Raw genomic sequence first — 27,704 nt, 5'->3', positions numbered from 1 at the left:
TGATGTCATGTAAAAGCGTTGTTTGATGACGTCAAGTTAAAGAAAATGTTGCAATATTTATTTAATTGATATATATTTGTCTAAAAATTATTTGAAATCAAACAAACATGATGTGATTGTTTGTTTATTATCCGAATAAAGCAACCACACAAGATAAATTTATAAATACGTCAAAAAAATCCATAGAAAAAGGTGTTCTGCTGTCAAGAGTTACCTACCAAAATAAGGCATACGTGGCGAGCCTGCGGCTACTTTCTCCGCAGCCCAGCGCTCAATACAGTTCATTACGTCGCCTGGGCCGGTTGGGGGTGTTGTGACTTGTGTGTGGTGTGGTAATCCGCTTTACGAAAAAAGCACCTGCGAGTGCGAAGATGAAAGCAAAAACTACGAAAAGTTCAGATGGTGATCCTGTGAGCATATCTAAATGGATTCATAAATTCAGGTAAGTTTTAGTGTGCCTATATCGAAGACTGGTTGCCTACGTCAACGTCAACGTGTCAGTGTCGGCTGAAGCTTAAATGTTATTTGTGGATGATAAACATCTAGTAAATGCCAGCTTATACTTTTATTTTGCCCAGTTGATTGTGTTGCTCTCAGTTGGTATCGCAGCAAATAATTTTTCCCACAACATACCTATTTTGCCAATTCAAATTCTTTTGATTTCCGAGTCCAGACTGCTTGCTATGTTCATGCCAATGTTGTTTTAGTCATGTCTTGATAAACCTTAAATTACATCAACCTTCAATTATATCTATATTGAAAAACTAACACATTTTCATTTCAGGCAAAGCAAGGATGATCATACGTGGTGGACTACTTTTGGTCTCATACTCTGTTTGACTATGGCAACAAGGCTCTATCGCCTTGATTCACCAGATCATGTTGCGTAAGTTATGTCCTGGTTGTATTTGAGATGTGACTTATGTGTATCCAGTCAACTTAACTTAGAGTTAAAGCAGTAGGGGAAAGTGGGTGTATTGCGCCCTCCTAACCAATTGCGCCCACCAACATTCCCACGGATTCAATGGCATGTATATAATTTTGTGTTCGAAAACATTATTTTCACCACTGGATTGTTCATTTTATGGCCCAAACACTCCGATGAAGCCAATCAGCAAGGCTCATTACGCCATCAAAGATGTTATGGCGTTTTCTTAACTTTTTTGCAGTACTTTGAACCGTTGGCTATAAAAATTTACGTTATTTGTGTGATTTTCAGAGAGATATTTAGAAAGAAAACCCCTTTTTTCATTGTATTTCACTGAAACCGTAAACTTCCTGCAACATCTTAATGATAACTTCTATGCTTTTATTAAAAAGTACCTCAATTTTAATTGCGCCCATGGCAATTGCGCCAGGGGGGCGCAAATAGAATAATGGTGTAGCCATTGTATCACGACAGTATGAATGCATCATTAACTGATTGCAATAAAGAAGGAGTTTAATGTCAGGCAAGGGAGCAGCCCGCTGTCGTCAGTCCGCAAATTATCTCTATCGTCAATCTTATAATGCAGCTGCCATTTAGGCTACGACTTGTGGTGTAATTGACAAAATACGACATTTTCAACATGGACTCAGGCGTGAGAAGTGACAGCTATGATAAAAAAGTAAAAACTGATGTCATTAAGTTGTCAAAACGATAAAAATTACTAATTTTGAGAGAACCGATTGAAAATTTAACTGTATAGGCGCATAAGTTCACATATATCTAGTCGGTTACAGGAAACGTTTTCGTTGCACTTTTACAAGCGTACGTACGGACACATGTAAAGTTATCTACCTGGGCAAAAAACATCGCGATTTATATCTACATTTATTATTCATCCAGCCTGAATAACATTATAAATGTTTAAGTAAGCCGCAATGACATTAGACTGCGGGGTGTATGCATTCCGTCTCATTCACTTAGCCATGTTAAAGTATAGGGCGCAATTGGGTTCTAATTGCGCCATCCCCCTGGCGCAATTTACAGCAGTTGTTGGCAAATGCGCCCTTTTGCATGTTTCTGAAAAAGCAGCTGTCAGAAGCAAACGAAACATTCTTAATTGATCGGGAGGCTCTTAAATCGTAGCCAATGAGCTCCCCTTTGAAATGGTCACCAGTGCATGCTTATATCTCCAGCACTTTTCTTGCAATTAACGTTTTTTCTTAAGGTGGCGCAATTCACCCTCCTTCCCCTATCAGTTTTTATTTTACCCACATCATTTTTATTTGCTGAAGTTTTTCAACTTATATATTTTTGATGTCATACTCTGGCAACTATTAATCTTGTTCATCATTAAAAAAAATCAATTTCAAATGTTTGTTATGAATGTTACTGTCATTTATGCTAACATCACCTGCATTCCACTGTTACAGATGGGATGAAACTCACTTTGGAAAAATGGCTAGCTGGTATATCAACAGAACATTTTTCTTTGATGTTCATCCTCCCACTGGAAAGGTAAGTAGCTATTCAAAATCTGGGATAAATGCAAAAATGTAAACATACAATATCTGTTTAATTGCATAACATTATTTTCAGAGCTTATTCATGACCAGCATTTGTTTATCTCAGTGTCATGAGTTTATTTCTTTCAAATATGCATGTGAAATGTATCATTGCCTGGCATTGGAGTTGTTAATGCTCACCTGAACATAATAACTTTTTCAGATGCTCATTGCTGCCTTTGGCTATCTGACTGGCTATGATGGAAAGTTTGAGTTTGAAAAACCAGGACAGAAGTTTGATGAAACACACTACTTGGGCATGAGATTTGTAAGTATTTTTGTGTTTACTTTCATTCACCATTTGGATGCAGTACTTTTATTTAATTACAATTTGGCTAAAAGGTTTTTGTCATATTTAAGAAGGAACATTGCATATGTATGAAGGAAAAGACTTTGGCACACTTTTGTATTCTTTAATTTTTTCTTGCAAGGAATTTCATTTCACTTTTTTACTTGCACCATTTTCAAGTTAATTCCTAGCAGTAGCTTCTGTAAGGGTGAAGGTGAATAGCCACCTAAAGCCTGCCTGGCTGACCATGCACCAATACCTGGCCAGGGCTGCACGATGATGGGCGCTGCGCTGGTGCCGATGGCCTTTATCACCGTGTGGGAGCTGACGCACGCGCTGCCAGCCGCTACGTTCGCCGCCGCCGCCATCCTGTTCGGTAAGTGGGCTCAGCTTGTACCTGCTACCACAACCAGTCCTGTGGATACTTTTGAGATCCAGTGTGTTGTTACTTGTTTCCTCAAAGAAGAGATTCATACGTCCTTCCATAGATAACATCCTTCCTTTGATGTCTGTAAATGTACAACCAATTTTTCCGCTGCTAGCCACCTACGACTCACGGTAAATAACCGAAGGTTTATTGTCAATAGTTAAAACACTATTCGTTAGAATTGTGTTTTTCTATTGAAAAACAAATCTGAGTTTCCTGACAATTTGGCAAAAGCTGCCTGAGATTAATCGTTACAAAATAATGTTATCTGATATCTTCGGTGTAACTAAAAAATGTAATTTTGGTGACGGAAAATAACACACCGATGTTTCATGTTTACTATTACAGACAACGGAATGGTGACACTGAACCAGTACATCCTGCTCGATCCCATTCTCATGTTCTTCATCATGGGCGCGGCGATGGGTCAGAGCAAGTTCTACAACCAGCGACACAAGTAAGTGGCATTGCCATTTATTCTCACTTATACACGGCTGCATGACTGCATACACAAGGGATTGGGATACATTATACTCCCCCAGTCAACAACTATCAAACATTCGTCGTCGTCGTCGCCCACCATCGTACGACAAACTGAGATAGATTAATCATGTCGCTATTTCTAAGGAAGCCGTATGTGATTTGTTGATTGAGTTAAAAGAGCTGGAGAGGGGAAGAGCATGCTCAGGGTTCGCGATCGATCGGATATAAACATCGGCATGTAGACGGCATGGGTGTCTGTAAACTCGTTGAGTCAACTGAAGGGGTTGGGTAGGTATAAGGCAATGGAAGGACAGCACTCGGCAGCAGTGTTCGTGTACAAGCGTCAAAACTATCGTCTTCTGCTGCTCCGATTTAGCACTTCTGCCGACCCGCGTGTGCGATGCATCACATTACGCTCAGAAGCCGTTTCTGCTGCGGTCGTATGCCTCACTCCTCACGTAGTTCTGGTACGAATTTGAACGGCCTCGGTCGCAGAACGCGTGCACCGTCGCAGAGCACACCGAAGTCGTGCTGGAAGCCCGGTGGGAACCGGAGTGTGAACCGCTGCAGAATGGCCGCTAGGAAAATGAACAGAGTAGCACTGGCGAGTGCCTGTCCGGGGCACTGACGGCGACCGACTAGGAACGGCAGCAGAGCCTCGTTGGGCAGCAGCTTCCCAGTGGCGTCCAGGAACCGCTCCGGACGGAAGGCCAGTGGCTCGGGGAAGCGCTGCGGGTCTAGGTGGACGGCACGCAGCAGGGGTGTGATCTGGGCGCCGCGGGGGATCCTGTAGCCGGCGATAGACAGGTCGCGGGCGGCCGTGTGTGGCTCTCCCAGCGGCAGGACGTCGGCGCGCCGTTGGGTCTCCATGAGTACAGCCTCCAGGAACGGCATGCGCGCGCGGTCGGCGTAGGTGGGTAGGCGTTTGTGACCGATGGCGAGGTCGACCTCCTGCTGCGCGCGCTCTTGCACGTCCTGCCGCGCGCACAGGAAGCAGACGAGCCACTCGAGGGTGGCGGCCGTCGGCTCTCCGCCGGTCAGCAGCACGTCCAGCACTGTGTGTGACAGATGCTGCTCACTCAGCAGTAGCGGTCGCGCCGTCTGTGCCTGGAGGTAGGCCGACGCGAAACTCGCCGCCGCTTTGTCCGGGTCCTCGCCGGCGGCGCCGCGGAGTTTGGTCAGCGTCGGCTCGAGGAGACGCTCGGCCAGCTGGTCCAGCTCGCGCGGCAGGTCGGGCGGCAACAGCATCAGCGCCAGCTGCTCGGCCCAGGGAAACGCATCGGCCAGACGCGCCGCGTGCCAGCGCTGCAGCATGTGGCCGGCAGCCGCCACCGCCTCCTGTACCTCAGTGTCCTCGACGTCCCGTCGCTCGCCGGTCAGCATGCCCCAGAGGATGTTGGCCACGGCCGCCGCCAGCTCGTCGCCCAGCTGGACGCGCCTGCCGACGTTGTTGGCCAAGAAGGTGCCGCAAAACTCGTCGGCCATCCTCTGAATGGAGCGCTCCAACTTCGAGTGTCCCTCCCCGCCGAGCCCTTCCAGCTGCACGGTCAGCAGGCGGCGAGTCTCGCCCCAGAGCTCGTTGTCGGCCTGACTGATGCCCTCACGCCGTCCCCCGGCCAGCAGCAGGCGGCGGGACGGAGTGTCCGGTCGTCCGGTCACCTCATTCCGGGCCAGCAGGTCTCCCAGCAGGCTGGGGCAGGAGACGGCCACGATGGGTAGCTCGCCCATACGCACCTGGAAGATGGAGCCGTATTGGGCAGCCCAGCGCGCCAGCGGCTCGTGGGGTGCCTTCTGGTCCATCTGCAGCAGGTGGCCGACCACGGGCAGACCCCAGGGTCCTGCAACGGCAGACAACGGTCACAGAGACGCTATCAGAGACTCGAATTCGTCACAGGCCGGCTACGTGTCGATTACTCGCGAGGCCGGATACTCGATTTTGTCATAGACACGCCTTCAAAGCCTCGAAACCTTCACAAAGATGCTATCAGAGAGACTGGACCGTTTCAGAGACGCTATCTTAGACTCAAAACCGTCACACAGACATGCTTCCGGATACTCAGAACTGACAGAAATGAGACTCGAATCTTATCTTCCTAAACAACTCCTAAGGATGCTGGCAGATCCAGGGGACGCATTTCGGGCAAATGCCCACGTCCCGCGGCGCCCGAAATCGACAAAATTTGCGGGTTTTCGAGAATGAAAAACTATAAGAAAGCGTTTGTTTTTTACACCGCTCAGTAGTGCGTAAGAAGTCGAAATTCGGGTAGTTTTTTTTTGGAAATTGGAGACACTTTTTGCGGGGTATTCCCCCGCAGCGTACAAGACCCCTTTCCGGATCCGCCAGTTCCTAAGGACACAGCTAATTAAAGCTGCTCCTGCTGGCACATTGCGGACACAGTTAAATACTCCCCTTATTTTTACAACGAGGTGCTGGTTCAAAACTTTGGAACGGAATTGAGCACTGAGTGGGTCATATCGAGGCACTATTTGGCTTGATTTGATATGTAGTGTGCCGTTTTCGTGCTATAGAAATTTAATACTACTTTGTGAATTTAATATTTTTCTAATGGGATGTATTTTTCACCATAAAAGCAAGCTAATGACATATTTTTGAAATATTATTCACGATATCAACCATCATATCTACAACTGAGTCACAATAGGGAGGTATTATTCATTCGGAACACCGGTCTCGTTTCATAGTTTCCCTTAGGGTTTGGCCATAACTAAAAACTAGTTCTGTTTGTGATCCAACATTGATACCTATCACGATCACCGCCCATATGGTAAAACTTGCCCGACTGCGACTAGAGATCCACATGACGCGCGGCGAAAGTGTTCGTGACCGTTCGGCTACTGCGGCTCCCTCCCCCCCCCCCCTTCCCCCGTCTCTGAGCGGCGAGTCTGGGCCCGCGGCGCGCCGCGGCGGCGGGCGCATCACCATGAGGAGAAAGCCGTCCCGTCCCGCTCCGTCCCGTCCCGTGACGGCTTTTGGTCTTACCTGGCGGCTGGGTGCGGAGTCGCTGCCACGTGGCATAGATGAATGCCACCATGGACACGAGGCAGAGCACGGCGGCGAACATGGTGGTTTCTGAGTCAGACGCCCTGGGCGGCAGATGGTTTCAGAGTCAAACCCAGACGAAGCCTAGAGCAGCAGAGGCAGAGAGCGGCACTCTTGGGGCCGGCGCGTTCCCCGGCGCGGACGAGTTCCGAACGGCCGGACGACACGTCAGGTAGGAAAGCCGCAGAACTCGGTGACACGTTTAGTCTGGGCGTTGAGGCACTTCACTTCCCACAGGTGTATCTACTTATCCAGCACTTCAAAGTTGTCTTCCTTACGCTTCGCTACCAGCAACAATATTTGTTTGTTTTCGGGTTCAGGTGTGCCGAAGTTCCGTGACCCGAAACTGTTCTGAGAGGGAGTGTTTGACCCTCCTGACCGGAGGTATCCGGCACCGATGCGCGCCCCTCGGCGTCCCAGCGCCGAGTCTGAGGTGGTCCTTCGGCGGGGCTGAATCGTACCACCGCCTGACCTCGGCACATCCAGAGTTCCAGCAGCGCCGACTAAAAATACGCCCGATATCGACGGGTCAGCGTCGACTGGTCGGGTCGGGTAACCTCTGGGATAACCGACGGTATTGTTGTTGGTCAGGACTGGGGTCTCGTGCCTCTGTTGGAGCTACATAGTCATCCGATGAGGGCGCCTGTCCACCTGCCGATGGCTGACACATGTGCCTGTCGTTTGGAAGTCAGCAGGGTTCGGCGGCTGAGTGTCGGGGAAATGCATTATTCATGTGGGAAAGACAGAACGAACGGTATCGAAGCCAAAGAAGATATTGGGTAGGTTGATACTGAAATTGAGAAACGATCGTTAGTGCTACCCGTGACGTTCACTCCAAAACACATGTCTCTGTCCTTTGAGATGTTAAGGGATGTTGGAACATCGCTGCAGTGTGGGGTCAGTGAAGCCGAGGCTTTCATGTCACTCTCGGGAAGTCCCAGTGACCTTGCGAAGAATGTTTGGCAGTGGTTTGCTCTTCTGAAAAGTGTGAACACTACAGGCTATAGGGGTTTGACGACAGGTGACTAAACTTCATAGATTTGCATGGTAGGCATAACGTAATAGCTCTAACTTTTGATGCAAAAAGGAACATTGATGACTTCTTCTGTTAAATGCATTTTGTTGAAAGTCTCACCGACTGCTCCTTAAATTTTATCGAGCAGAATACGTTCCTGACCCCAAGAGGTTACCTATATGTAAGGAAAGGGGCCCTCACGCATTTGGCTCTGCCGTCTGTACTCAACGGTTTTTAGAAAGAAAAAAAAATACAAGGAAAATAATCGGCTGTCTTGGCTTTTTACTTTAAAATACACAATTATTGCTGTTTCATTTGTTCCTCTCAGACTGATATTATTGGCAGAGTTGGTTCTGAGGGAACCTATTGTAATCGCACAATCATTTTCCGCTTTGTAGGCGCGTGTCAAAGTCAGCGACCGTCCATTCCACAATGGTTGTTGCACAGCAGCTGCACCCCTCCCCCATCCCCCTCCCTGTGGCGGACATTCCGACGTCGGTTCGGTAAAACTTGGCGGAGCCACCCAGCCAGCGCTGGCACAACACTGTTTCTAACCGCTGTCTAAAATCATCACCCGAGACCGCCTCACTCTTGCTGCTGTGATGCAACCTCTTTTTGCTGTCAACCCTTTTCCCTCAAGATGCCGGAATGCAGTACGATTTCGGCAAGCTTTAACACAGTTACGGCGTTCGCACTCATACCTTTGTATACCTATCTGCTTTATCACATATATCTAACGCCGACATACCGAGTCAGGAGTCGGACATCCCTGGTCTTTGCAATTCGCTGCTGACTTACGTTTGAAATGCACGGACATCCCGACAGAAGGTGCGCTCGTTTCCATTCCATCGGACACCCCGTTTAGCCTTTTCCGCTCGGCCCGTTTCGCTCGGACTCGGATCGTCTCGGTACCGTTTCGCCGGCCGGCGGCGGCTGACCGGCCGTCGGCCGGTGGGGCCTCATCGTACTTTCGCCGCCGGCGGTCGGCCGACCGAGACCGTGAGAGGCCGGAGAGAGGGGCGGGTAATATCCGGAGAGAGGGGTGGGTGATAGTTGCAGAGGTGCTGGTCGGGGAGAGGGTCAGCTGCGAGAATAGAGAAGGCTGTTTAGTGGCGAAATAGAATTGATTTATTGCGGGTCGAAGGCTTAGCTTTTTCTCGTTTTTATTTAATTTTCGCCTTTACTGCACTTTCAGGATTTTAAACTTACCTTGGCTGATGGCTCTACTTCAAATCAAAACTGGATTTTAAAGTTTGCTTATGGGAAGCCCCGGTTACACTGTCACTTTTGCACATCTGGTTTACAGAAACTTTTTTATGATATTTTAGTGTATTGAATATGAGTCAAGAAAAAATGTTAGCCATGAGCAATGGAGAAAGAAACCAAATTCGCAAGGAATGCGGGGCAATTTAGATGAAAATGCAGCTGTGATAAGAGCGTGTATGTCTTTTCTATAGAAGAAATACATCCGCAGATCAGTCGGATAACTGATAATAGAACCATGGAACAACAAAAAAAAACACGCAAGAACGAAAAATATCAGAAGCGTAAAGCTCGCTGTGTAGCCGGACATAAGGAGGGATGGTGACTGGGATAGTTGATTTGCGGTCACCCGAGAGGGTCGGCTATCATCGGAAAGGATCGGCTGGTGGCCGAAGACATGATCGGCTGGTGGCCGGAGACTACCATAGAGAGGTCCACTGGGTGCCGGAGCGACCCACGGTCGGCCTCCAGCCGCCGCCGACCCGGGCTAGGTGCGCTGGAAAAGCGGCCGGTGGGCGGACGTTGACCCGACCGGCGCGGCGCGTCTCGGGTGGAGGATTCGCCGGCGCCGTCCGTCGCTGCCCGCCGCCGGCGTGACCGCTGCTGCTGCCGCTGTGAACGGTGCCCGTCGCCGGCCGAGAATGGAGGGCTGGACGGCCGGGCGGTCATTGGACGGTGGGAGGGTTGCACGCCGCCTCGACTGTGCAACGGTGCACCCGGCGACGGATGTCGCATAAGGGCATGTGCACATTTACGTTCAGGGATTTAAAACTTCGGGAACGATGTTTTAAATCCCTGAACGTTTTAAAATGTGTCGCCCGCACATCTTATGGTGCGGACCGCAGGACCCTTCTTCTTCTATATCGATCTATTGTACGATCGAAGCTAGATTACGCTTCTTTTGTCTACGATTCAGCGAGTGAATCTAGCAAGAGGGTCCTGGATACAGTCCATCATGCAGCACTCCGAGTAGCCACCGGAGCATTCCGCACCTCGCCCAGGAGCAGCATTCTTGCTGAGGCGCATGAACCGCCACTTTCACTCCGCCGTCAGATGTTGGGTATGCGGTACGCGCTGAAACTGCGCCAATTTCCTATGCACCCGACGTACCCATACGTTTTTTCACGGCATGCCACCCGATGTAACGGAAGGTTACGACCCTCGTTCGGAGTGCGCATGAAAGAACTGTTTTCAATAGTTGACATAGCATTGCGTAACGTTCGTCGTACCTGGGCTGCGCCCCCTCCACCGTGGAAAAGTGTCAGTCCACAGGTGGATCTTTCGCTTTCTGCAGTTCCAAAGGGCAAGTTGCTGCCTGCAGAGGCACGAGTCCGAGCCTTGGAACACCTTGCCTCTTACGATGGTTTTATTCCTGTATTCACAGACGGCTCTAAAACACCTGAGGGAGCGGGCTGTTCTTTCGTCGCTGGCGACGATACCCGTTCATTTTCGTTGCCATCTTTCGCCTCGGTGTTTTCATCGGAACTTGTTGCCATCGAGAAGGCTTTGTGTTTTATTGAGGTATCGGACGGACCTTTTTACTTGATTTTATCGGACTCCCTAAGCAGCCTGTTGGCCCTACGGAGTTTTAATCCAGCCGACCCGATCGTTCAAGACATTTTAGCTCGGCTTCAGTCAGTAGAACAATCGGGTAAATCTGTTCAGTTTTGCTGGATTCCCAGTCACGTTGGCGTTCATGGCAATGAGCTGGCAGACGCGGCTGCAAGGCGTGCTGCTGCAGCACCCTGCACTCGTCGGTTGCCATTGCCGGCGCGTGATTTTTACCCTGCTGTACGATCTTTTATTCTAACGGAGTGGCAGGCAGAGTGGCGCCTGCGTGGAGGCAGGAAGCTCCGAGAGGTGAAGCCGACTCTGGAGCATTGGAGGTCTTGCTCGCAAGACAACAGGTCAAACGAAGTGATTTTATGCAGGCTCCGCATCGGTCATACGTATGCGACGCATGGCCACCTTCTCCGCGGAGATGAGCAGCCCGTTTGCGGCGGGTGCGCCGTGCCTCTCACCGTCGCCCACGTGCTTTTATCTTGTCCACTTTTAGAACCAGACCGGACGCGCTACCTCGGCCGCATCGTTCCGGGTACCACTGTCCGCCGCCTGCTGGGTGACGAGTCACCCTGGGTTTTATCTGGCAACATCTTTTCCTTTATCCGTGCAGTCAAATTCCAAGCGATTTACTCGACCTGACCCAAATCCTCTCTAGTCTCCTTGTCTAGTCAGTTGTCTATTACGACGCTTTTGCGTTGTTTTATTTTACCCTGTCTTTTTTTATAAAGTCTTCTACTTTCTAGTCTTGATATCTAGAAAGTTTCTTCTTTTGAAACACTTGTTTTACTAGCGCGACGTTATGGGCGCAAAATGACCTTTGCAGTCGACGCGCCCTAAAGCCCCAATAAACAAACAAACAAACCTGATTTTGGAATGTTTTATCACATTTGAATCGTGTTGTGCCAATTTAATGATTAAAAAAAAAACGTCAATAAAGTTTTCCCTGCCCATTTTTGTGTTTTGTTTTCTTTCCATTTCCATTACACATATTCGGCAGTGACCATGCTCGAAATCGTGGTTTCTATAATTTGTCATAGCGATTTTTATAGCGACTGTAAAAGACCACATCAGTAGCTTTGTCCTGCATTTAGGTATGTATATTGTATATACCTGGCTGCCTTGATGAAGTAAAGTAAGGCTAGATAGATACATCGACAGAGCCCCACGTCCCACGTGGCGTCCCTCGGTACCGCGGCGGGGTAGCTGCTGTCCAACGGTCCTCTCAGACCTTTCCGAGGCCCATAGCGGGCCGGGGCACTGGGCCAGGCGGACAGAGACGCGTGTGGGCGGCCGGGCCGGTCGAGTGCAGGTGAAGGGCACCTCAGATCGGTCTCATCGAGGGATTACCGGCGCTCCGCGGTGCCGCGGTGGGGCTATCCCGTCACATTCCTAGTCGACTAGCAGCGAGATGAGGAGCGAGAACGGGTCTGCAGTGGGCTGATGTCCGACTGCCAGCGCTCTCGTAGATGATCTTCATCTAACGTTCGTTTGTGGTGGTGTTCGCCAACAATGCGGAATGTAACAAGACAACTCTGTTGTTAGCCACGGTATTGTGTCATGTTGTTGGTTCACTGTTAACAAATGGAATATTCATGCTCCGATCGTGTTTGCCACCCACCAGTTTGTGTTTGTGCTTTCGATTAAACAGTTTCCTCTCCATCCCCTGTCGGCTTTGCTTGGCAGCGGGGGTGGTGTTGCTTGTGGACTGTTGATTGCACCACAGCTGCGACCACTCATCCGGCGAGAAAAACCCGCCGTCCGTGAGGATGAGAGGGAGACCGGTTGGTGGCGTCACAACCGGTCTTGGGAGGATGCTTCTTGCACGCTACCCGCTCTGATATCGGTGCAATCTGGAGCTGGATGAAGTTCGGACATTATCAGACAGTGCTCGACTCGTTAAGAGGTTATTTTGGACTGTACGAAAATATATATGTTTTCCCTTTGGAATGTGCTGCTATTTGGACGTTGAGTTTGTGGGCATGTCTGAAGCCGTTCGAAGTTTCGCTGTTGCCTGTAATTACGAAATATCGCTCGCCCTTTTTACTTCACAAATTTAGCGTGCCACTTGCTCTCGTCTGTTTTGTTTTCATCATCCTGGTTCCCCGGCTCTCGTTGGTATTGGCTGCAGCTGCTGACGGCAATGCACTTGTGCACACGTGTGCACCGCACCGCACAGAGCACAAGTGTGTCGTGGAGGCTTATCACAACTCATCATCGTTTCACTTCAACCTGGCACATCGCGATGCTCCGTAGCTTCCCCGGCATTCGCCGTCACCCAGTGCAGCGCACATTGGTAGTGCGTATGACCGCGCGCATTGCGCATTCCTTTCAAACATCCCAGCCATGACGCTCGTCTAAAGTGATAATACAGATACCGAACCGGTCGGGAGAAAGTATGACACGCCACAGATAGCTGCACGTTTAAACGATGGGTTTCGCCGTGACATTGCCTCTGGAACGACGCCAAATAATGTGGATTTGGTGGTTTAATGCATTATTCATTCCTCTTGCCTTGGCAATTTTGCTGCCATTGCGCTCTGGTTCAAGACTGCCGCCAGTCGGCTGGCCTGCGCCACATTGCGTACGAGCTAGAAACTATACTTTCGCACCACATGTTATAGAGGCCGCCCGGGTCTGTGGACTGGAAAGTCGGCGCCGAACCATTTTACTGTAGCTCAAAGTGTATTTTACTGTAAATAAAGTGTGGGGAAAATATCGTCCCTGTAGTTTACATTTTTCGCATCCTAATGTTGATATTTGCGTTTTAGTCAGCACGTCCCATCTATGTATGTAGGGTCTCGCGCTGAACTCTTTTCTGAAATACATGAGAGATAAGTCATGCATTTTACTATTATACCTGTGATTCCTCATTTTGCTCAGTTTTGCTACCCGATGGTTTGTTCATTGTTCTTTGACTCGTTGATTTTCCGAATCTCTCAATTAATATATTTTCATTTTTGCTTTGTTCGTTATTTGTGGACGATTACAGATTTATCAGTGCAAAAATGACAGTATTCCTCTTTGCTGTGAGCCCGTCGAATGTTGATGTTCCGTTGACGTCCTGCTGACTCTGAGTGCTGCTGTGTGTTTCCAGTCCGTTCACCGTCTCCTGGTGGAGCTGGATGGCGTTCACGGGCGCCATGTTGGCCGGCGCCATCTCCGTCAAGTTTGTCGGCCTCTTCGTGGTCGTGCTGGTCGGCCTGTATACCATCAAAGACATCTGGGACATCCTCGGCGACCTCTCGTACCCCATCAGCTACACGGTGAAGCACTTCCTGGCGCGCGCGCTGTGTCTGATCCTGCTGCCGACGGTGCTGTACATGTTCGCCTACTACGTGCACTTCACGGTGCTCTCCAAGTCGGGCCCGGGAGACGGCCACTTCGGCTCGGCCTTCCAGAGTCAACTGGAGGGCAACTCTCTGCACAACGCCAGCATGCCCAGGTCAGTGATTCAATGAGTAGAACATGAGCTTGGAATAGGTGCGTTCATTGTGTGTTTTTTTTTATAAATTTTGCTCGAATGTTTGAATGGACGGATTGACAGAGCCGGAGCCCACGCTAACCAGAGCTTGTTGCGTAGACCCCGACCCCTACCGTCCGATCGCGCAATTCCGGGTAACGGGAGAATTTAGATGCCAAAGTTTAGCGTGCCCTTCAAAGCCGGACACGGCCTGTCCCACTCAACTGACTTCAACTGGGTGCGGCTGCTCCCACCAACCGCAGACCATCCCCGTCAGGAGTCTCAAATATCGAGCGCCGGAGCGTCTCGAATCCGGGCTCTCACTACCGGGAGTCCAATGCTCTACCAACTGAGCTACGGGACAGGCAAAACAACAGTGTTAACAGGCAACTTGTGTCATGTCTTCATGATCAGTAGCCAACATGATGACAATATTGCAGCCAACTTCCCAAGCACTTTGCTACGCATTGTGTGTCTCAATTTGGATAAGTTTCCATTTTTTGTGTTGTTGATTGAATCTCGTCAAGCGCCCTTATTTGGCAGGCTTTAACAACACTCATTTGTTCAATAATGAGTTGAATTCATCTACAATGTAGGCGTCATGTCCTGCATCACTGCAGACCTACCAGGCGGTACTTTTGTTCTTCAAAACTCTTGCTGACCGATGCCCCGTCTCTCCCCTCCTCTGGCCACAGGGAGATCTGTTACGGCGCCGGTGTGACCCTGAAGAACCACCGAACGGCCGGCGCCTACCTGCACTCCCACCCGCACCTCTACCCCCCGGAGGCGGGTCCCGTTCAGCAGCAGGTCACCACCTACTCACACAAGGACTACAACAACATCTGGTCAGTGGCACGGCAGGCGCAGGGGTCTTGGGATTACCTGCCAGCTAGGAGAAGAGCCCAACGAGCTGGTTAATGTGAGACGGTTTGAGTGTCGAATTAGGAAGCAGAAAATAATCAGAGGCATTATGCTAGGCTCGATTGGTTTATGGAAGATTTGGTTCAAAGCGAAGGAGAAGTGTATTGTGTGATGTAATTTTGAGGGAACTGTGGTGCTATTAATAACTAAGGGTTGACTTTGCATGCTTCTTGTCGATCGACAATATTCGCTGTGCCGATTAAATTGCTCATGCCGCCTCCCGGTACAGACAGCGACATCTAACACCGTTCCCATCCGTCTGTTCCCTCAGGCTGGTGAAGCGCTATGACGTGGACATGCCTTCGGAGGAGGAGGAAGCCCAGCCCGACTTCAAGCCAGAGTGTGTCAAATCGGGCGACCTGATCAGGTTGGAGCACGAGGCCACGTCACGGAACCTGCACAGCCACCGTCACCCGGCGCCCGTCACCAAACGACACTTCCAGGTCAGCTGAGTTAGGGTGGTGATCACTGAGGTGGTCGGCGAGGCTAGGTGTATCTCAGAGAGGGTCTTTAGAGGTTCTGATATTTTTCTCTTGATTATCTGTGGGTTGATAGCCGATCTAGGCCTATAAATTTTAGCAAAGCTGGTTGCTGCAATTCCTGTTTTGAAACTCGCAATATCCGGGGACTGGAATAATGAAGGTCGAGTACAGATTTGAACGGAGAGTCTCCCCGAAAAAGCGTCAGGCTATGTTCGAAAATATTGATGGTCGTTTTACTTTTTTTGTTGTTGGGTTAGGCCCTTTCGGTCCAATTAGACCATTTCAGAGCCGGAAGGATGATAGGAATTAGGGGGAGACATTGGTCTGGGCAGGCACCCTAGTGAGTCGCCGGGGCTGAGCCCATCCAGAGCACAGGCCACCCAGCCCCAAGGCACTCACTGCACCCGGCTACGGAGTACGCTCCCTCGGGAGCAGCGGTGCCGCTCCAAGGGAGCAGCCCGCATGAGATAAAGTTGCTGCCCAGTCCGGAGGGGGGTTGCGGCGTGGTGGAGAAGGATTTCCGTATCCTGAGGATAGAAGCATGGAACGGTGATCGTTTTACTGTTTGTTTGTTTGTTTGTTTGTTTTGTTGGGTTAGGCCCTTTCGGTCGACAAGACCATTGCAGAGCCGGAAGGATGATGTGAATTAGGGGGAGACATTGGTCTGGGCAGGCACCCTAGTGAGTCGCCGGGGCTGAGCCCGTCCAGAGGACAGGCCACCCAGCCCCAAGGCACTCACTGCACCCGGCTACGGGGTGCGCTCCCTCGGGAGCAGCGGTGCCGCTCCAAGGGAGCAGCCCGCATGAGATAAAGTTGCCTGTCCAGCCCGGAAGGGGGTGGCGGTGTGGAGGAGAAGGATTTCAGTATCCTTAGGATAGAAGCATGGAACGGTGTGATCGTTTTACAAAGCTTACGAGACTTTATACTGCTCGGCTCACGCGCTCCCTCAGGATTCTTTGAGCTTTCGAACGTCACCTAATGGTGTCCCCATCTATCCACAGCTTCCTAACCTCTATCTCCCCATTCTCCCGCCAGGTGTCAGGTTACGGCGAGAACGGCACTGGCGACAGCAACGACGTGTGGCGTATTGAGCTGGTGGACGGCAAGGAGGGCGACCAGATCAACGTGGTGACGGACCGGTTCCGTCTGATTCACTACATGGTGGGATGTGCGCTCTTCTCGCACAACAAACAGCTGCCCAAGTGGGGGTACGAGCAGCAGGAGGTCACGTGCAATCCCAACACACGCGCCGAGTTCGCGCTCTGGAACTTCGAGGAGAACTACTATGATAAATGTGAGTGACCTCCTATGTGGAGGCGGAATCGATGAAATTTTTGAAATCGTGATGGACAGTTGTCTGCAATTCATTATCTCAGCATGTAGTGCATGCAGGCGAAGTTTGCTTCATGTATGCTGTGCAGTGTGTACCCGTTCTGACTCGCGTTTTTTTCCGCTCCAGTGCCGAATGTCAGTTTTGCCATTTACCAGCCGAGCTTCCTGGAAAAGTTCTTCGAGGCGCACATGGTTCAGTTCCAGGGTAACGCTGGACTGAAGCCCAAAGAAGGCGAGGTCACCTCGCGACCGTGGCAGTGGCCCATCGATTATCAGGTCAGTGACATAAACTGGGTCACAGGTCACTGGGGCACCAGATCATTGGCATGTACTGTGTCACTGGGTCGCTATTCAGTGACGTGGATTGGATCGTTGAGATATGTACGGGTCACTTACCCGTAATTTGTCAACGACATGGGCTTTGTTCTGACACTGGATTCACTGATCAGTAGCCTGGGATAGAGGAATAGCAGCGATGCTTGTCTTATGCCACAAAACCATATTCTGGTAGTGCAGTTAAGCCACCCTAATAATATATTTCATCTGGCAAGGTATCTTTAATTTGTCCAACCGGGCCAATTCTTACGACATCGATCCGTGAATTTGACCCACACCATCCTCTTTTCCACAGGGTCAGTGGTTCAGTATCGGCGATCCCGACAAGCGGGAGCCGGGGCCGCACAAGGACCACGAGATCCGCATCTACATGATGGGCAACCCGGTCATCTGGTGGGGAAACCTGGGCTTCATCGCGCTCTACGCCGTCATTTACGTGTGGAACTTTGTCAGCTCTGCGCGCGGCGTCAGGGAGTCGGCACAGGAGAGGGGTGAGTCAAACCTCAGCGCCGGGGAGGGAAGCTGGGAGGGGAGGAGATGGAACGGAGGTGGTCTGGGATAGTGGGCTGGGTTGATACAGCTCTTATAGGGCACCGATGACTTTTACGGGTCGGGTGCCCCCTAAACCTGAACATCTGTCAGCATGTTAAATTGCTGTAATGAAAGTAAGCCTATCTTTTTACTTCTTCAGCTGAGAACTGAAATGATGCTTTCAAAGGATCACGGAAACTATCTTACCTACTGTGTTGTGTTAAGAACAGTGCAGCGGACCTTGTTGTGTCTATCGGCGAAATTGTATCCCCTTCTCTGACTGACTCCATCGTCTCCCTGCAGTGCGTAAGGCGAACCTGACTTACGCCTGTAACTGGCTGATGCTGGCCTGGGCGCTGCACTACTTCCCCTTCTACGGGATGGGCCGCATCCTCTACTACCACCACTACTTCCCGGCACAGCTCTTCATCTCAATGATGTCTGGTGAGTCTTCTAGAAATGTTGTTTATATCCGGTTGAGTGTTTTATGATGTCCGGTGAGGTATTTATGCAGTGGATGTCCGTACAATCATTCGTGGAGATTATGTCAAGTTGAGTGGTTTGTGATGTCTGCTGTGTCTTTTATGATGTCCGGATGAGTCATTTGTTGAGATGATGTCTCGCGACTTGCGGGTCTTTTACGACGCTGGTCTCGAGTGATTACTTTATGACTATGGAGTCTGTTGGGTCCCTCATGGCTGGTGTCTGATGAGTGATTTTGCCACACGGTCGGTGGCCGGCCGACATGAATGGAGATGCTAGCCGTGCTCAGGTGTGCTGTTTCGGTCGAATGCATATTGCATATACATTATGCAGTGGTTGTCTTATGTCTATTGGGAATCCCTGTCGATATTTATTGTTTATGTATGCTGTGACCTGTTGCCCTAGTCCTACATACATATGTTTGACATTTATTTCATCACTGGTACACACTACAAGCACCTTCCGATGGGGTAAACGGGTTCGCAATGGCCCGACTGACACTGATAGTCGTAGTAACACAGCGAGCCTCTGTCCACCTGTCTCGCGCACACAAACACACTCACACCGCGCGTGCGTGCGCAGTATTGTCCGGGCGGGCATCCGTCGGCGGTATCCGGCACGGAACAGAAGCTCAGCCCTTCCATCTCTCCGGGGTCGATCGTAAGATCCGGTGCCGGGCTGGGGGTCGTTGTTGGGTCCGGCTCCGTCACCTGAGGCGTTCGGTTGAAGTCACCAGCCCGTGCTGTGTCTGGTTGAATGGTCAGCGGTAGGAGGGTGAGGGCTCCTGTCAGCGCCACCAGGCTGAGAGCGGTGATACCGGCGGCCAGGGCCAGGTGGCGCTGCGGCAGGGGCGACATTAGATGGCTGGCGCGGGCCGGCTGTGGCGGGGCAGGCAGGGACGAGACTGAAGCCGGTTGCTGCGGGGCAGAGTGGGACGAGACTGACGAAAGCTGACGACCAGATGTGGAAGACTGGCAGATGCATACAACGGCACAGACCAACAGTAGACAGCATATAACGAGTTGACGCATTGTCCTGCGCCTTGCTGTACACTGTCGCTGTAAGTCAACACAGCTCACAACATGCGCTGATCCTCAAAGTGCTGTCTACAGAGCAGTGTGTACTGTGAGCGCCACATGTACAGTATCACTCGGGATGTCTTTTCACTGCCGCACTGAGTTGGAATGAAAGCACTGTGCGCGGCTTTCAGTCACGACTGGTCTCGGAGGTAGGGTGTCCGCAGTTTTAATGACTGTTCTGCTAGTTGGATAGCCGTGTAGTTTGACATCCGATCTCTCCTATTTATTTTATGGTAATCAAGGGACGGTCGCTAGTGGGACAATTAGCGCACTGATTAAGCTCACTTCTCACTCATCAGAGTCAGCAAAGAATTGCTGAAAGTCTGCCTCTTGTACAAACAATGGCCGTCCCATAGATTGATGGGGAGAGAAGCTGGTCGCCATTTGTTTCATTGCGTGTGCTACTCGTCAATGTCGGATCTCAGAAAGTAATTCGTTTGTGGGGAGAAAGCTGACTGAGATAAATTATTTGTCATTTGAATAGGCTCCTTCGAGACCGGAGAAAATAATTGTCATGGGATGTGACTTAATTTGCCCTTCAGTATTACATCTATACGCCAAATGTTTTGCCTAACCGTTGAGTAGCACTGCCCCTAGCCGTGGTCTCACCCCAGACTGCCTGCTTCCGTCGTCTTTCTCGTCACTGACGCCTACCGTCCTCCGTTCGCAGGTGTGCTGGTTAACTACATGCTGGAGAGCCTGCCGCGCGCAGTGCCCTCGTTCCGGGTGGACCAGACCTGGACGGCGTTCGCGGTCGTCTACCTGTCCATCCTGACCTATAGGTGATTGACACAGTCACTCCTTCCTTACGGGACTGTCACATATGGTCGATTTTAAGTTAACTTCTTGTTGCAGTTAACTAGAAAGTGCAATTCTAAGTCATGCATATTGATTCTCCGTAGACTGGAACGGTTCACAACTAAGTGTTATATTTGATTTCAGGATTTTATTTTAATTTATTTACCAGCGAGCAATGGAAAGGTGAACTACTGTACCATGTTTTTGGTCCGTACTACACTGAACAGTTTGTAAGACTGCCTATGTTTCTATTCTGCAGTTTCTACCTGTTTGCGCCGCTCACCTACGGTATGAGCGGTCCGGAGAAGAAGGAGCCAGGTCACCGGTACGACCACCTCCTCTGGATGGACTCCTGGGAGTTCTGATTGGCTAGATGGGTGCCACGTCACAGGTTCCTGTGCCGCTATTGGCTGGACGGGTGCCGCGTCACAGGTTCTCGTACCGCCATTGGCTGGTTGAGTATATGATGATATAGATCTGGCGACTCTTCACAACGGGTTCAGGTCTCGTGAAACTAGGAACAACGATTATTTTCTAGCTGTTTTGTTTGAACTGTTTTCAATGGAGCCAATGATCTGAAACGAAAAATTGGTGGACCACTTTACTTGTTATTTTTTCTTTATAACGGATTATTATGGATTCAACTGAAGATGGTTGGCTGTTAAATGTATGTTTCTATGCTGTGTGCTGTTAGATCTGATGATGAAACGTATGGCTGCAGAACTGTGCCGTTACTTGAAGGATGACACATGTTTCATACTGCTCTAAATGTTCCGGGACGTGTTTTGATTTATTTACCTTTATTTTCCTAGTTGTTATTGCTCAGACCGACGTATGGTTACATGCATTGCAGCTGTGATTTTGTACCTATTTGTATAAAATGACCCTCAAAATAAAGGTGATGGCAGGGATACCGTTTTTCATAAGCCAAGGACCTACCTACTTCTGCTGTGTTGGTGAAATGCAGCGGTCGGTACGACTGATGGTAGATGGTCACCAGCCATGTGAGCTGTAGCAGGGAGCAATTGCCCGCTACAAGTGCAAAAGAAACTGAACGGTCAAGCTACGATGAAGCAAACGGCTGTCGTATATCGAGTCACATTGGCGATTGGAACGGAGATGTAGATGTAAGTCTATGTAGAATTCATCACTCTGCGTATTCGTGACTGACCGAAGTGGGAGCCACCGGGACATTCGTATCTCGGAGCCCCATATGTCACAATGCCCGGCCATTGTGAAGTGCTGCTCGAATGGCCTTGTCAGTTCCTCCAGACGAGTGGCTCAAAGTTATGTGCATGCGTCTGAAAAAGAGCGGAGAGTGCCTTTTCGACAGTTTTGAAGGCCAAGTTCATCAGGCTTCTTCGGGCTGCTGACTCGCATTCACAATAATCAAGGTTCTATACAATCCTTTTCATTCGTCATTTCCGGAGAATTGTGCCTGTCATTGAGAACGCAAACTTCCAGGGAGATGAATTGTTTGGTGGCTGCTGCCCTCGCATGGATAAATGCACTCGCATTCTTCTGTTTATGCCGACTGCGTATGTGCGTGCCAATTGTTTTTATTTGCCTGACCTCGGCCTGATGTCTGATATTTGGAAGGTTGGTGGCAGGCGTCTGCTCGAGCACACCGGGCCTGGCCTCAGCTGGAATGGGGACGAGGTGCGGTGTTTGATATGCAGGCAGAGTCGGGAGGTGAATCATGAGAAGGGGGCAAAGCGGGTAGCCACAAGTGTTTGATCTCCCTACTTTGCCTGCATGAGTGATGAGACTCAACGTAGCCTGTCATCGGTGTTAATTACGAAATCCGGTATTCCGTGGTAAATGTGTTATTATTTTTTAATTGCGAAATATGTAATAAGGAGATACCAACCGGCTACCTATGCAATATGCATGCATGATTGGTGCCTCGTTTTAGCATTCAAACAAGTAGCGAGGTTGATAGTACCTATCATTCAGCGGCATCCGCCTGATTTGATAACTGTTCAAGTCAAAATATCGGCATAAATAGCTATGTAGAACAATGTTTCGGGAAAGTTTCGTGTCAATGATTTTTCGGCTCATTTGCTCAGAAACCGCTTCCATTTTGTTGCAATGCCTTATTTAGATTGCCTGTGATTAGGTTCCATTTGATTATCACCTAAGATCTCTGTAGTGTTCTTAAAAGTCTAGCATACCTTGCATTGCCTCCGGGACAAACCGTCCTTACTCCTTACACATTCGTTCCGATTGTCTCTACTGCCCATCCTTTTACCCATTCCGCTGTCTTCGTGTCACGCGCACACCGCCATTTTACGGCGTCTCACCGAATTGCGCCCGATTCCCAGAACCTATAACGCCATTGGCGGCCTCTGAAGTGACCACCTGCCGTTGCCCTAGCCGCAGTCCCAGATCCGAGGGCCCCTGTCCGTCCCACTATTGTTGTGGTGGGGGCGACTGGCCAGTGGCCAGGCTGGCGACCACCTAAGGGGTGTGATGGGGCCGACGGTGATCTATTGTCACCGGTGCTGCTCGGTTTGGTCAGAACCAAGGCCGTATGAAGAGTCAGAAGAGTGGACGATGCACAAGTGTGGCGCAATAAGGACGAGGTGCTTCTCAGCTCATGTATGATCCGATGTACGGTTGGGGTCATCATTGTATAATAACCGCGATAAATGTGTTGCTTGACGCGAGTCGCGACATTAAGTTCCCGTTGTTTTTAACCAAATTCCTTCTCGTTATCGAATATCGTTTATGATTATACACTATATCCACAGTTACGACCAAGTGCACGGTTTAAATGCTATTCGGTTCGCATCGGTTGGATGTCATTGGTGAAACCAACGGCATCGTATCTACGGCAATGCCGAAGGCCTTCTATACCTAATATAAATTTTGGAGTAGGTACCTTTCCCTAGCGAATGTGGGTAAGACGATTCCATTGGAAAATCATCGAACTTCCCACCTGGCACCTGGCCTTCTCGCTTACAAACGCCGAACTTGCCTCTCACTCAAAACCATTTCAAATAAGAAACACTGCACAGTGCACAACTCAGAAATATGCATATTGCGAGTAGTAATGGCAGTGAGGCGGCGAGTGGATGGAAACTCACCGAGTCACCGTGCACACTGTACCTATTTGTGTCACGCAAGTATAAGTGGAAACTGGGGTACTCATGTGAGGTAGCACCACCCGAGGGTGAAAACAAATGGCCCGTTTGCAGTGGTGGGGGTCACGTTATCAGCGTCTACTGCCGCCGCCAAATGACGTTATGTTTCGGCCCTCCCTCCCGGTTGCGGTGAGAATGTTTAGCGGCAGTGCGTCATTCATGTTTCTGTGAGACAACTTGCAAGGCTGTTGGCACATTCATTTAGGTTGATCTATTTTGTACCGAGCCCATTATAAGTATTGCGTGACATTTTGCAGTTCGATATATAATTTACTTCATATACATATGGAAACAGCGTAAGCCTTCCATAATATTTATACGCATTTGGGCGCAGGAACGAGGCATTCTGCAGCTCCCTGTCAAGGCCGGGACAATATGTATGTTCTCGTTGGTAGGCATCTTTCTAGCGTTTTCGCTCGGTAATTTTGGTGCACACCATTTTAAGCTGTCGGCTTTATGTATGGCGTCCAGTGATGGGTCAGTTTTCTGTTATTTTTCTTCCAAAACGCATCTCTGTGGTCTTTATATCTCAGTGGTTAGATACTTGCATAATATTACTATCACATGTCTTCGTCACATACTAATTCAATGCAATACGAGATCATGTTCATGTGTCAATCTCACGGTTGCAGATTGTTCTTATTGCACTCCAATTCCGTCGCTGACGATCTTGGTGCGTAACGAACAGCGAGATGTGATGGGCGATCACGAAATGTGATACGCTCGTGACGGTGCCTCGACCCGCCACTCCCGTGTCTCGACCGTCCTCAGCAGGGCAGTCCTCGTCGGCCGAGGAGAGATGGATGCCGTTTATTTGTGTCGCAATGAGGAAAGAATGTCTGTCTGAGGGAACTATATCAACGAAATGTAACAAAGATTGAGAGATTACGAAAGATCACGGATATCGTGAGAGATCACGAACATGGTCGCATGTCATGCACGGATGCTTTACGCTTTAGCGCCCGTGAGATCTAACATATGTCATGTCAGTATACATCACGTCATGTCACATACAGGTCGTATATATGTATTAATAATACGTGTATGTAGTATAACAACAGGCAGCCATCCCAGTTAGAGCTGCGTATGTGTATGGACGGAAATGATTTATGATAATGCTTCAGTATAGTATAACAACAACAGGCAGCCATTCCAGTTAGAGCTGCGTGTATGCATGGACGGAAATGATTTATTATAATGCTTCAGTAATCCCATTTCCCTAAGCAAACAATAAATCATCGGATGCGTTTTCTTGTATGGCCATTGATCAGGTCATTAAGGACGCTTACCACGCCCACGGTCCACATTGCAACATCGTCGCGACTGCCGAGAGACAATAACGGGACACGGCTCACTGGCGACCTGTCTGAAAGATGGAGGTGGTCTCGGACTAGGGTCTCTCGGACTCGGGTCTCTCAGAACGAATAACCTTTTCCACAGATAACAGTAGTATAGTCGGTCAAATATGTATCTTTCCCGGCCGGCCCTCCCCGCGCTGGGCAGGTCGGTAACTTGGCTGAATCCGCCGGCCGCTGCGAGTACTACGGAGGGGAGGGGACAGGTTGTGCGGTTGCCGCGTCGGCCAATGAGCGCGGACCTGGCGAGCGGGCTGGGGCCACGGCGTGTTGACCTAATATGGTCAAAGGTTCATGCCCTGCGGGTATGGTCTGCGGCCAGCTGGCCCACTGATTGAGCCACAGCACCGGGTCGCGGAAAGGTTTCGATAGGTATCTGAATTGGAGAGTGGAGACCGTTAGCTTGAACTTGAGTGTAGTCGCTCTAGGTTTGAGATGCCGTATCACTGCACCGTTTTTGAAAAGGGGAGAATTATTCAGTTGAGTGATGAGGGTAGAACGGTTGCAGAAATCGGCGATGCCAAAGGCGATGCCATAGCGCTATTAATACATTTACCTATTTTTGATATAATGATATTAAAATTTTATAAAATATATCATTATGAAACGACAAAAAAATCAAGGAAAACGTTTAATCTGCGCCGGGCCGGTGCTCTATCTGTAACACAACAGGCGGTTTTAGGAGGGGGCGGTTTTACGCCCCCCCCCCCCGTCTAACTCGACTCCTGAGCGTCGTAGAGACAAGCGGTAGGCGGCGTTCGAAAGAGCGATAAAAAACGTTTTTACTTCTGATACTTTTTCTTAAATAGCTTTTGATCCAGACAAGATAAAGGATCGATTCGAACGTCATCGTTCTTAGCTTGTCAAAGCGCATCGAAAGCTATATCATGTGACCTCGAAAGGTCAAGTTGAAAATTTGACCTAAGGTCAAGGTCATGACCTGACTGAAATAGGTCATGTTGCATATCATTCGATCCGCATTGATCAGACAAACATGATAAACGTCGAACGGAGTCTCTATTTCTATTCACTCAAAAGTTATTGCAGAAAACCCCCGCTGGTGACCTCAGGTGACCTCGGATGACCTAGCGACACCTTCCAAAGGTCACCGGTGACATCTTTCGGTAGAATGACCACCAGGGACCTGCAACACCATGATCCTGAATATATTGTGTGGATCGGGTGGCATTCAGATGAAGTTGAAATTTATCCCATTGACTTATAATGGGGAGGTTGTGAGATTGACCTGACCTCAGGTCATAGATAAAAAAATCCGAGACATACATTTTGTGGATATTGTCACCCTTACTAACTCCTGAAAGTTTCATATCGATCGGTCAACAGTTGTAGCTTTGGTGCAAGTTCAAACTTTTTGTGACGTTAGGTCACTCAAACCGACCTGTTGACCTGACCTTAAGTCATATAAGGTCAAAATTCGCACACAGTATCCGCAATAGATGGAAAAACAGGTATGCAAAATTTGGTGGCGCTGCACGCCGCCGTTTTTCGGCTATCTGCGAAAAACCTGGGGGGGGGCGCAAATCGCCCCCCCCGGCCCGGCGCAGGTTAAGATTTTCAGTAGATATGGCTTAACGCTTTCCCGTTAATGCCAAAAAAAAAAAAATGAAAAAAGTTTTTGCTTTATCAAAAAATAACCGGTCATAATTCGATTAAATATTTCTCTTGCGCTAATCATCATATCACCAAGCATTCGATCGTATCAAGAGCAACCATCTTAATTTTTAGGTCAGCGACCCCTGTTGAAACACCAGATAATCCTTTGATAGCTCATAGCACTCAGTCTACAATTTACACGGCGCATGAAAGCACAGCCATCATTAGACCATCGCGCTGCCCTCACATTCGTTAGATTCCTAACGCATCCGCTTGCTCGCCTCTCCCGGCCAGACCCGCCGGAGCACCCGGCGGCGAGGCCGTCCAGTGCTGGTCTGCGGTCACTCTCCAGCCGGCCGCTGTGTAGCTCCGCCCCCCGCGCGTGACGTCACAGGGCCGCCAGAGCCGCCAGGGCAGCTGGGGTGTGGGCTCAGCCAACTATCGAATCCAGACCGTAGCGCCACTTGGCGGCCGGGAAAGATACATATTTGACCGACTATACAGTAGTACTACTGTTCCTATATGTGCCTTTTCGCTGGAGAAAGTCACAGAACAATGGCTTGCCCATTTTGGAATGACGTCTCAACGAAAGTGAAACGCATTTGTGTAGCATCGCTCCTATAAATGATATGGTAATAGCATGGATGAGATAATAATGGATTGGTGTCTTCGCAGTTTTTGGCGACATTGAGCTCAGGCCTGCCATCTAGCGGGAGAATTATCGTAAGTTAGGAGCAAGCCGAGTGAACGCTGCTGATTAGCATTGTGACACACGGGAGTGTGGTGTAGTAGCAGGCTTGTTGTGCAATTTTTCAAAAGGTTATGTCTTTATATGTCAGTAAAAGCGAAGAAATTAATAGATTTATATGCAGGGTCAGTAATAAGATAAGTAGTTCCATGTTATTTCTTCATCAAATCGTGAAACAGGGAGTTATTGCAGACTTCGCCAGCACGTGTCGTTTTCGCTATTTTTCACATGAGTCTTTACTTGGCCTAAATCAAACAAATTGTCCGATCAAAGAACAAAACGAACGTAAGTACTATCTATAAGTCTAATGAAGAAGTTAAACGGAATTGCTAACGTCATTGCCGCTCAATATGTCATTCAAGACGCTCTATGAAAAGGACCCAACCAGTGCTGCGTAGTCGATGAAATTTCAGTGACTTTGGCTCCGATTGGCGATTCCGGTATCCAAATATCGACTCCGACTCCTCCGGGCAGAACTGTCGATTCATACAGACTCCGACTCTGACTCCGACTCTGCAGCCCTGGTAAGTCTGTGGAGTCGATGACTTTTCGGTGACGTTCGACTCATACTCCGACTACAGCTTTTAAAAATCAACCGACTCCGAGTCGGAACAGAACCGCTGGCTCTGACTACGACTCCGCAGCCCTGGCATAAGATAGCCGCCTAAAACAACTTTGGTGTGTGATCTTCTTCGTACTTATTTTAAACAAGGAGTGGAAAAGGGAGACGAAGCCTTCACAAACAAGGATCTCCTGTTGCGGATCAATCAGCTGCTGGAGCAAAAGGGCATAAACACCACGCATCTCATTTCATCGTTTTCCTAACGA

At 49.4% G+C, this 27,704-nt stretch overlaps 2 protein-coding genes across 2 annotated transcripts; one reads left to right on the top strand and one right to left on the bottom strand.

Moving 5' to 3' along the window:
• Positions 1 to 236: 236 nt before the first annotated feature.
• LOC122366707 (protein O-mannosyl-transferase 2-like) lies at positions 237 to 20,924 on the top strand. The gene is made up of 15 exons (XM_043339224.1): positions 237 to 442; positions 785 to 886; positions 2,359 to 2,443; positions 2,654 to 2,758; positions 3,047 to 3,155; positions 3,555 to 3,663; positions 13,686 to 14,033; positions 14,747 to 14,896; positions 15,244 to 15,415; positions 16,490 to 16,748; positions 16,914 to 17,062; positions 17,418 to 17,613; positions 17,957 to 18,097; positions 19,886 to 19,997; positions 20,273 to 20,924. Exons 1-15 carry the CDS (start codon positions 372 to 374, stop codon positions 20,376 to 20,378), a joined length of 2,214 nt encoding a protein of 737 aa, XP_043195159.1. The 5' UTR covers positions 237 to 371; the 3' UTR covers positions 20,379 to 20,924.
• Positions 3,668 to 7,238, bottom strand: LOC122366709 (cytochrome P450 18a1-like). Its single transcript, XM_043339226.1, has 2 exons — positions 6,691 to 7,238; positions 3,668 to 5,527 (listed from the first exon to the last, which is right to left on the bottom strand). The coding sequence occupies exons 1-2, from the start codon at positions 6,770 to 6,772 to the stop codon at positions 4,137 to 4,139; spliced, it is 1,473 nt and encodes a 490-aa protein (XP_043195161.1). The 5' UTR covers positions 6,773 to 7,238; the 3' UTR covers positions 3,668 to 4,136.
• Positions 20,925 to 27,704: the final 6,780 nt, after the last annotated feature.

The sequence above is a fragment of the Amphibalanus amphitrite genome, unplaced genomic scaffold, assembly GCF_019059575.1.
Source record: "Amphibalanus amphitrite isolate SeventyFive unplaced genomic scaffold, NRLGWU_Aamphi_draft 000826F_arrow, whole genome shotgun sequence".
In the NCBI taxonomy this organism is placed as follows: domain Eukaryota; kingdom Metazoa; phylum Arthropoda; class Thecostraca; order Balanomorpha; family Balanidae; genus Amphibalanus; species Amphibalanus amphitrite.
The sequence above is the reverse complement of the archived record's forward strand: the minus strand, read 5'-3'. Positions and strand labels throughout refer to the sequence as shown.